We start from the raw sequence: 11,116 nt of genomic DNA on the forward strand, positions 1-11,116 counted from the left end.
TGCTTCCCCCGGGGGCGGGGGGGTAGGGATGGATCCGGAAAGGCTGGTGACTGCTGTGCCAGAGCTTCAGACAGTTCCTCCCGTCTTGATTGTTATGAACAGGTGTGGAACAGTCCAGGGGTTAGGCCCATAACTAGGATGGTTAGGGGCGTACATGACTTCATGATTGGGGTGGGTGGGGAATACAAGGATTACCAAGGTTCTGATCACAAACGCGCTTCATTGGCTAGAGCGTGAAGGTGTCATAGACTGGGGTCAGTGCTGTCATGTGGGGGAACCTGGTGATACGACACTGAACAGCGGCATTAATAGTATTAGTTCTACATAGTATCTGTGTGTAGCTGTAATTGTGTAGCTTTGGAGAAATGAGATATTTGCCAGACCCAGTGGAATCCTAAACAGTGTTATCTCCTTCTATATCTGTTAAAGTCAATAGGCCTAAAAGGGTGTAACTCGGCTTAGGGGTGCACTATTTTTTTAAAAAAGCAAAAAGTAGTTGAGTTTTGAGTACCTTTTTACATGTGCCGTAAATTATCACAAGCAGGCCAGCACTGGAATCTTTGAAATAGCCACCTATCTGCAAAACAGCACAGCTCCAGCTGTCCTGAGAGAAGTGATTTATGGCCATACCTTTGCTGCTTTAATTAGCTTCTTCCTTATCTCAAGAGATGCCTCACAGCAGAAGACACGGGTAAAATTCAAAACTGTTGGGGAGGCAGGGTGGGGCGAGGGAGACCAATTACTTGTTGCCTTAATTGTCAAAACGGCAGATTCCTAAACTGCTGCCTTCCTGCAAATCATTTCCTCTAACCTAGAAATGCACAGTAGTTAAATGTGTTGTTGTTGTTGTTGCCTAGCGAGGGAAAGGTATGCTGGAGAAAATTATCCTGGACAGTTTTCTTGAGGTCGTGCCAAAGACCTTCTGTCTGTAAATGAGGGGATTAGGTTTACCACTACCTGGATATTCTGCCCCCTCCCTTTGGTCTCCTACTTCTGCCGTAGTGAAAGTTTCTGGAGTTTAAACCTGCTGGATTATTACACCTGTTCTGTCCTTTAATATCCTAATCCCAGATTTTGGGGGAAGGGAGGAGAGGCACCGAAGAGGTTTTAAGGCATCCATTTTTCTTCCACACAATGGAATCAAAACCTGAAGAATGATTGCTTCTAATTTTAAAAAACACTCAAACCCCCATTAAATTTCTAAATTCCTTATTCATAGTTTTCTCTCCTGATGCCCATGTGGCAGATTGTTCCAGAGGTCAGCCATGTGGGTCTGCATAGGACAATTAGGTTTGACAGTAACACCTTGAAGACCAACAAGAGTTTCAAGGCATAAACTTCCGAGAATCTGTTCAACAGAGTTATGCAGAAATCAACTTGTGTGAGCATGGCTGAGCGGGAAGTTGCATTTTATAAGCAAGGCCCTCTTTGCCGTGAAGAGCAACTGGGGAGTCGGCTTTACCTATTAATCAACCTACGGGCGTGTTCATAGAGAAGCTTTTTCTAAACGAGCGCACTCTGTAAGATCCAAACCACCACTTTCAGTCAACAGAGTGGCTCTAAATGGATGGTGGAAGATAAGCTGCAGCTGACTTGGAGTAGCTCTGTAGGGTTTTGAAGGCGAGAGACGTTCAGAGGTGGTTTGCCACGGCCTGCCTCTGCTAAGCAACCCTGGCCTGCCTTGGTGGTCTCCCATCCGAGAACTAAGAAGGGCTGACCCTGCTTAGCCTCCGAGATGTGACACGAACAGGCAAACCTGGCCATAAATTACAAAATAATTAAGTAAAAAGCCAGTAGCACCTTTGAGATGAACAAACTTTATTGTAGCATCAGCCTTCGAGAAACACAGCTCTCTTGGCCAGTGAAGAGAGCTGTGTTTCTCGAAAGCTTGTGCTACAATAAAGTTTGTTAATTTTAAAGGTGCTACTGGGCTTTTTTTTACTATTTTGCAGCAGCAGACTCACACGGCAAACCCCTCTGGATCTAAAACAATTAAGGGAACTTATTTCTGTCGGCCTTCTTGTCTAGACCCAGATTGTTCTTTCACCTCTACACGAAGGAGAGCCTCATTATCCCACCTCCCACAGAGAGGACCCCCGAGAACAAGACTTCAGGGGGGGATCTGTGGCTGCCACAGGAACAGGAGGCAAGAAAATTGTGCTCCACAGGGGTATCCTTGCACACACAGAAATGTCCAAATCCATATACTCCTGGTGCAGAAGCAAAACTCGCATAGCTCCTTCTGTGCCAAGTTGTCCACTGTGAACAGTTCTGATGACTTCGTTGCTTAGGAAGTGCTGTCACACGGTATTTACACCGGCCACTTCTGGTTTGAATGCTTAATTAAACAATTGGTCTCCACCAGGCATAAGGCACCACTTTGGAAGAGTACGCCCAAGGAGCACGCCCAGCTGCTTACTGTCTTACAGTACTGTAGACCACTGTTCCCTCTAAGCTGAGTTAGTGTGAGCTAGCTCACTGTTTCTTAGCCTCCAGCTCACACATTTTTATCTTAGCTCAGGAGGGAGGGCTCCAGAGCAAACTAATTGATGCAGCAGCCAAATTACTTGCTGACAACTGTACTGCCAGTAGCTCACAAAGTAGAATTTTTGCTCACAGGACTTCACAGCTTAGAGGGAACATTGCTGTAGACGTGAATCAACTCAGTATATAAAAGACTCTCCTGCTCTTACTCAGTGCAAGACAAGACAGGATGGATTGTAAATTAAATCTTCCTGGGGGCGCTCTCCTGATAGAAATAAAAGACATTCACGAGAGCGTTGACTGTTTTCACAACCGGGTTGTATCTGCCGATGTCCTTTGTGATGGGGGATTCAGTCTCCTGGCTTTTGAACTAGGCAAGGGGATTTCCTCATAGGCTATTTTGACAAAAGGAAATTTCACGGGTAAGAACCAGTATTCCATGTTGTAGAACAGGTAGAAGTGACGCTTCAGAATCACTTCGTTGACTATTCTCCAGAAGTTTCTCAAGAATTCTTTGACTGAATGATGGGGTGTGAAGAGAGAATAGAAGTCTCTGATCGCCAGGGCGAGCGTCTTGTCGCCTCGGGGTCCAAAGATGGAGGTTTCGTTCCCGAGACAAGTGGGCTCTCCGCTGAAGACCGTAAGGGTGGTGTAATTGGTTTGTATCTTTTTGAAAACTGCTCCCATGTCCGCCAGTTGTTGATACAGCCTTAGGACAAATTTGGAGCACTCGTAGGCCTCAAACCATACCCTGGCCTGTTCCTCTGGACTCTCTTTGACCACCCAGGTCTCATAGTAAATTCCAGTTCTGTTGTCGTAATCCACCCATTTTGCCATCTGGTTAAACATAGCACCTAGAGAGGGGGGTGGGGTTGGGCAGAGAGAAACAAAAAAAACAGTTCAGTAGTGTCACCTGAGAGGGAGAAGAGGCAGCATCCATTCCCTAATAGTAGCGGATGTCTAGCAGTGTGCTAGTTTGCAATTTTTCTTTATCTGCATGAGGCCTGCTTTTTCCAGTCACAGGGAGGTGGCAGGAGCTATGCCAGGCATTAAAACCCTGCCTATTATCTTATTCAGCCACCCTTTTGCATGCATGAGGTTTAACAGCAAATGGCCGGCTGTTGGCTTTGTTTCTCTCGCCTGTGTCTTTTAAGTGGAAAATGTGACTGGCGGTGCATCAGCAAATTAGTCTTTGTAACCATAAAGACTAGAAGCTTGCTTTAAAAAATAAAAATAAATAAAAGCTGAAATTCTCAACCAGCTGAACGAAATACTTTTATTCTGCATCTCCAAAGAACTGGATGCATAATTCTGATTGGAGTGTGGCTGACAGGTAATCTAGCATGAGCCAAAGGCCAAATAGCAGTCTGAGGACAAGCCTGGCACTTTGCCACTGAGTAACCATGCCTTGCGCACGAGCAGCTTGCCCGACCTCCTGTTCGAGCTGCGCCACACAACAGAGAAGTTACAGGTGACCAAGACAGAAAGACTTAAGTGACGGTAGGAAAAGTTGCACTTTGTGGATTTGAGGCCGTCGTAAGTGTGTGGATTGGCCCTGTTTTTCATGTACCCTCCCCTCCACAATCCCTTGATGCCACCTCTGCCTCTCTGGGAAGCACAGGGTTCTTCCTCTTATTCCCTCCTAACACAGGCAAACACGAGATTGTGTCCCAACTAGGGATGGGCACGAACTAGGGAAATGTGGTTTGGTTGGTTGCGAATTTGGTTTGTGGCCCTGCAAGCCCCTTAAACAGGTGAAAGGTGGGGAGCATCTCCCTGCCGCTCAGCTGTTTTTGCAGCTTTCATGAAGAACAGAAAGCAGGGGTTTAAAGGGACCCGGAGTGTCTGCTGCCACTGATTAACTCTACTCCAGAAGTCATTTCGTTATGTTACCTCTAGGGCGCTTGAAAGACTGTGCAGACAGTTTAGGAGTTGAGCTAGATCCACTGCATAAAACGCTGCTTTGAAATGCAGAATTTTTTTTTAGGTTGCCGTATCTACTAGGATCGCGAGACAGCCAACCCTTCTTCTGGGCCAAAATCAGCAAGAAACAGGAATGGTTTGCTTTTCTTTCTTCTTTTTTTTTTTGGCCAGTGACTTGCAGCCGATTTATGGCAGCCCCGCAGGGTTTTCCGGACAAGAGAAGTGGCTTGCTGTGGCCTGCCTCTGCGTAGCAACCCTGGACTTCCTTGGTGGTCTCCCATCCAAATACCAACCAGGGCCGACCCTACTTAGCTTTTGAGATCTAACAAGATTGGGCTAGGCTAGGCTACCCCGCTCCAGGCAATAACTGAGTACTATCAAGAACTCGTGGGCACTCCATGAAACTGCAGAGCGGTCGGGTTAGAACGGATAAAAGGAAGTACTTCTTCACCCAAAGAGTGATTAACACATGGAATTCACTGCCACAGGAAGTGGTGGGTGCTACAAGCATGGATGGCTTCAAAAGGGAATTAGATAAGCATATGGAGCAGAGGTCCATCAGTGGCTATTAGCCACAAGGTATAGCTAGGGGCTCTGGGGCAAGTGATGCTCTGTCTTCTTGGTGCTTGGGGGGGGTCAACAGTGGGAGGGGGCTTCTAATGTCCTGGCCCCACTGCTGGACCTCCTGATGGCACTGGTATTTCTGGCCACTGTGTGACACAGAGTGTTGGACTGGATGGGCCTTTGGCCTGATCCAACATTGGCGTCTCTTATGTTCTTATGTTCTTATCAAGCTGGACGTTTCAAGGCAGGAGACGAGCAGAGGTGGATTGCCACTGCCTTCCTCTGTGTAACAACCCTGGCCTTCATCCGTGGTCTCCCATCTAAGGCCTGCCTATGGCCAATCCTGCTCAGCTTCCAGACTTGGATGAGCTCACATCTGTCCGGGCTGTGTCTGCTGTTACATGGTTTGCACAGCAGTCAAGAAGAACACAAAAGTAAAAAGCCTTACTCCTAGAGGAAAATTGCTCCTGTTGAGAAGGGGTCCGTGTGCACTAAACACACTTCTGGAGGCAAACTTGACAGTTCCACAGAACACAAAAGGGCCCTAAGATCATCTTTACCTGTGGGACTCACTCCACAGCTCACAGAGGCCTACACTGGCAATTGCCATCAATCCAAACTAGAGATGTAACATTTTCGGAAATTTTGAAGCTCAGAAAAAAAACGGAAAGTTTCGGAAAAATTGAAAAAATGCTACATTAGCATTTCTTTTGTTTTTTCTAGATTGAAAGTCATTCTGTTGCTTTAGGAACATAAAATATGACTATGGACATTTTTACTTGGCATGAAATTATCACAACTAGCATATTAAAAATATACAAACTTGACAGTTCCACAGAACACAAAAGGGCCCTAAGATCATCTGTACCCGTGGGACTGACTCCACAGCTCACAGAGACCTACACTGGCAATTGCCATCAATTCAAACAGCCATGGGGCAAGTGCCATGTTGGGGAACAATGCTCAGAAGAGCCACAGGTGGATCCTGAGCCACCGAATGAGCATCACTGATCTAGACACGTGGATACAATGCCTGTGTTTTGTGTGTGTTAACCCCAGAATAATAACCCCAGAAAAATATCTCCTAAATGCGCAAGTTTGGGGTTTTTTACCTGAAACGGTGGCAACCAGAACCAAACTCCCATTCTCTTTCCAGTGGGCGTCGTCGATCCCTTCGTAAAAGCAGGCAGCCCCTTGATTGCACCAAAAGGGGGCCGGCACGTCAGGGCGGAGGTGCGGAAACGTGCAGTTCCCCAGCTGGAACATCTCGTACCATTCCATCGTATAGTTCTTCCCCGTTAGCGAACTCTTGAAACCAACCGCATCGTGCATGACTCTCTGAAAAGAAAGAGAACAGCCGGTCCTCTGTAGCCATGGACCAAAAATGATTCCCAGAGAAAGATTCTCAGAAGAGGACGCAGTGGTTTCTGTGCATCATGCTGAACTGGGAACTCCTGCTCAGAGACGCCGCTGTGCACACCCAAAGGGGAGCAGTTGCGCCTTCCTATTTGGTGGTCCTTCACCCACTGTGCCCTGGTAAGCCTTGACCAGGAACTTGTTTCTCATAGACTGCCGAGCCCGAGTTCATTCACGCAGTTCGCTGAGCTTGAGTTCATTCACGGATTTAAAACAATGGACCTCCCCCAGGGCAGAACAGGGACATCGGATTCTTGTCTCACTGCAGATGCTAATTTTCTGCCCCCAAGCATTTCTTCTCTGCTTTAGTCAAGCGGATTACAACGTGCACTGTAGCTCTGCATCCTGTTTTCCTCCTGGGGCAGCAACCCTCCCACCTTCTGACTAGAAGATAAGGACTCCGGGATCTCCATTCCCACTTGCATCTGATGAAGGGAGCTTTTATTAATTAATTTATTTAATTAATTAAACTTATGAACCACCCCTGCAGAGCAGGCTCTGGGCGACTAACCACCTTTTAGACGTTTAAAAATACATTAATCTGTAATTAAAATGACTGATCGGAACAAGAAATTAAAACCCATCAAGATGGCAATATAAACGTCCCATCGCTGGTCACGCCGCTGTTCTCGCAGGGCAGGGTAGGGAATGTGGGGGGCCACAGAAGGAAAAGGAGAGGGTGCCAGTCTTAATCTCCCGTTGCTGCCCTCGACCAAAAGCCTGGCGGAACATCTCTGCCTTACAGGCCCTGCGGAATTGTGTAAGATCCCGCAGGGCTCTGATGTCATTTGGCAGAGAGTTCCACCAGGTCGGAGCCAGGACCGAGAAGGCCATGGCCCTGGTCGAGGACAGCCGGACCTCCCGAGGGCCGGGGATCACCAGCAGATTGTTATCAGCTGATCTCAGCATTCTTCTGGGGGCATGTGGGAGGAGACGGTCCCGAAGGTATGTGAAAGTCTTGACTCTGGACAGCTTACAGCCCAAAATCTTGTTGGTTCTCTAAGCTCCTACTGGACTCTTCTGTGTTTCTCATAAACACTCACCATGCACGGCTGATTGGGCGCTATCGTTTCTGAAGTCTTAAATCATACTAATGAAGCTTCAGCCTGGGATGGGCGCCCCGGGACCCTGGCAGAGGCATTTGCCCTCCCTCCTCCCACAGCTTGGTTTCAGCCCCCAGGCCAGTGTGTTTGCCCCCATTATGGCTCACCCATGACAGGGAGGAGAAGAGGAGGAGACTGGATTTATACCCCGCCCTTCACTCTGGAGTCTCAGAGAGGCTTACAAACTCCTTCCCCTCCCCCCAACAGACACCCTGTGAGGTAGGTGGGGCTAAGAGAGCTCTTTTGAGCCTTTCCCTTCCTCTCCCCACAACAGACACCCTGTGAGGTGGGTGGGGCTGAGAGAGCTCTGACAGAAACGGCTCTTTTTCAAGAACAGCTCTGCCAGAACTACGGCTTGTCCAAGGTCATCCAGCAGCTGCAAGAGGAGGAGTGGGGAAACAGACCCGGTCCTCCCAGATTAGATTCCGTGCACTTAACCACTACACCATACTGGCTCTCAGCAGAAATGTGGACCAAAACTTTCCCTTGCATTTTCTCAGTGGACAGACCAGATAGATTTGCAAGTTTCTCGTTTCTCGGACTCCATTGCTGTTTATATTTGTATGCTTAAATGCTCGGCCCAAAGAAAGCTATTGATCAAAGCAACAGCAAGCGACAGCCCATTCTGATGCCAAATTAAGCATGCCTAAATACATTAAAATTAGAACCGGTTTAGACACGCCAGCGCTGCAAAACAGGGGCTCATTAAGGAATTAAAACCAGTCTGGTGTGGTGGTTAAGTGCACGGACTCTAATCTGGGAGAACCGGGTTTGATTCCCCTCTCCTCCACTTGTGCCTGCTGGATGACCTTGGGCAAGCCATAGTTCTGACAAGAGCTGTCCTTGAAAAAGAGCAGTTTCTGTCAAGAGCTCTCTCAGCCCCACCTATCTCACAGGGTGTCTGTTGCAGGGAAGGGAAGGGAAAGGCGTTTGTAAGCCGCTCTGAGACACCTTTGGGTAGTGAAGGGCGGGGTATAAATCCAATCTCCTCCTCTTCTTCTAAAATGCAGAATTTAAATGCACGCCTGATGAAAGAGTGAGCCAGTTTATAATCAGGATTCACAATACGCAACCACTTCCGTACAAAGCAATCTTACACAGTGTCCGGCCATCGAGCCCAGGACGGCCTCCCCCGGCAACTGGCAGCATCTGTCCGAGACCATCTCCGGCAGGGCCTTTCCAAGGTCATCTTTTTAACTGGAATTGCCGGAATGCCAGTTGTCTGCACCTCCATTTTCTGATACTGCGTAAGTTTGTTCTAAGCTACCCTCTCAGTGAAGTCAAAGGACTCCGCTACCGGAGACGCGCACACAGGACTTCAGCTGAAAAACAGTCTCCGGACTGGCAATGCCAGAGCACTAATTGTGTTGTACTGGGATAAATACGGTGTTTTATTGCAGGATGTCAAGGATGATGGGAAAGGTACGATAACATAGCATTTCCCTCCTGCTACTTTCATCTAAAGCGGCAGGGTTCTTGGAAGGCTGTAAAGTAAAGGTAAAGGTTCCCTTGCTCGAAAGCCAGTCGAATCCGACTCTGGGGTTGCGGTGCTCATCTCTGTTTCAAAGCCGAAGAGCCAGCGCTGTCCGAAGATGTTTCCGTCGTCATGTGGCCGGCATGACTAAACACCAAGGTGCATGGAACGCTGTTACCTTCCCACCGAAGTGGTCCCTATTTATCTACTTGCAATTTCTTGCTTTCGAACTGCTAGGTTGGCAGGAGCTGGAACTAGAGATGGGAGCTCACTCCATCATGCGGCACCCGGGTCTCGAACTGCTGAACTACTGACCTTCCACAGCCTGCAGTTCAGCATCTTAACCACTTGAGCCACCGCAGCTCCTTGGAAGGCTGTACCATGCTGTTAATGTGTAGACAAGCCCTAAGCAAAAACAAACTGTATAGATTTGATACCTTAAGAACCAGAGAAACAAACTAATGCTGTTATCGTACCTTGCCAGTAGTTACCATGGCCCAGGAGAACAGCTTTGATTTGTCTTGAACGTTCAGTGTTATAAAGCGTGAAGAATTGCTTTGGGTTTTTATAATCCCAAAGTGTGAGGAAGATTCCCAAAGAGGCCAGGAGAAAGGCAGGAATAGAACCAGGAGTCCCCTGGCATTTTAGAGACTTAACAATTTCCCCCCGCACAAGCATTTTGAGAATCAGGCCTCACTTTATCAGGTGCATGGGAGTGCATATACCAGTAGGCTGATGTGGTGTACTTTTTCAGGGGAGGGGCCTCAGGCTGAGACCCGGGAGAACCGCTGTCAGTCTGAGTGGTCAATCCTGACCTTGATTGGAGCAGTTGGCTAACCCAGGAGAAGGCAGTCACAATGGGTTAATGGCTCAGTGGTAGGGCACCTGCTTGGTACGCAGAAGGTCCCAGGTTCAACTCCCGGCCTCTCCAGTTAAAAGATCTGGCAGTGGGTGACGAGAAATACCTCCGTCCTGAGACCCTGGAGAGCTGCTGTCCGTCTGAGTAGACAATACTGACCAAGGGGAAGGCAGTCACAACGGGCCATGGCTCTGATTGGCATGCAGAAGGTCCCAGGTTCAGCCCCCGGCCTCTCCAGTTAAAAGATCTGGCAGCAGGTGAAGTGAAAGGCCTCAACCTGAGACCCTGGAAAGCCACTGCTGGGCAGGGTAGACCAGACTGTTCTTGATGGATCTGTTTCGCTCTAAGGCATCTTCGTGCGTTCATGTTTCTTCTCCTCATCTTAATGACTCTGGCAGTAAAGAGCCCAGGGGGCGGGCACATGCAACAAGCCCCACCCCCTGCTCCCAGTAGCCCTCAGTCAGAGCAGGAAGCAGCCAGGTAATTTGCAGAGCCCCCCCCCCGGCCCCTCGGTCCAAAACAGTCCAGTGGCACCTTTAAGACCAAGTTTTATTCAGGTACAAGCTCTCCCTCCTCTGGTGAGGACAGATCTGCATGTCCCCCCCCCCCGATAGCTAGGAATCCAAAACAGTCCATTGGAGCCTGAGCGGTGGGTGTTGCCTTCTGACACACTTCCGGTGATGTCAGATGGTGAGGCATATGCAAATAAGTTATGCTAATGAGCTCCTGCACCTTTTTTTCTACGAAATGACCCCCGAGTGTAAGGCAGCTCCACGTGTCTTCACGTGGGCGGTGGTAAAAGTCTAAGGATGGGGAGGGGGAAGAGACAGCCGCTTACCAGGCGGCCCAGGAGATCTCCGTATTTGAACTCCCAGACGGGCGCTTGCATCCGATACACCTCGAAGACGTCTTTGTCGTTCATTACCGGAATGGAAGAGCCAGTTGGACAGAAGGTGTAACGAGCCTGGCAGTAAGGATCTGCCGGAGGCCGGTGATCAAAGCGCCTGCATTAAATTGAGATAGCGATGTTTAAAAAGGCACTTTTATTAGGACACAATAAGCTCGCAGCGGGAACCTCCCTGCACCGGCGACGAGTTCCCGTCTGGCCACCTCACACATGCCCGTACGGTAACTTGAACACGCAGCATGAACCACTCCTCCTGGGAAACGCTGAGGAGAGCAAGCCACGCCGGGGCTCCTCCACACATCCCGTGCTAAATATTCATGTGCCATTTCAGGATGCCCAGGGTTCATGGCAGGCTATTCAAACTAAATAGGCAGTTTTCCCTCCAG

The 11,116-nt window shown here is 48.7% G+C and overlaps 1 protein-coding gene across 1 annotated transcript in view; it reads right to left on the reverse strand.

The window, feature by feature from the left end:
- Positions 1–2,590: 2,590 nt before the first annotated feature.
- The window catches only part of CLN5 (ceroid-lipofuscinosis, neuronal 5), an 11,145-nt gene continuing 2,619 nt past the window's right edge, over positions 2,591–11,116 (reverse strand). The window contains exons 2-4 of the mRNA XM_015415027.1: positions 10,662–10,827; positions 6,084–6,309; positions 2,591–3,338 (exon numbers count right to left, since the gene is read on the reverse strand). Of these exons, the coding sequence (XP_015270513.1) occupies positions 2,791–3,338; positions 6,084–6,309; positions 10,662–10,827 (940 nt within the window). The 3' untranslated portion in view covers positions 2,591–2,790. The remainder of the gene's footprint in view (positions 3,339–6,083; positions 6,310–10,661; positions 10,828–11,116) is intronic.

Source organism: Gekko japonicus, unplaced genomic scaffold, assembly GCF_001447785.1.
Source record: "Gekko japonicus isolate JY-2015 unplaced genomic scaffold, Gekko_japonicus_V1.1 scaffold5652, whole genome shotgun sequence".
Lineage (NCBI taxonomy): Eukaryota > Metazoa > Chordata > Lepidosauria > Squamata > Gekkonidae > Gekko > Gekko japonicus.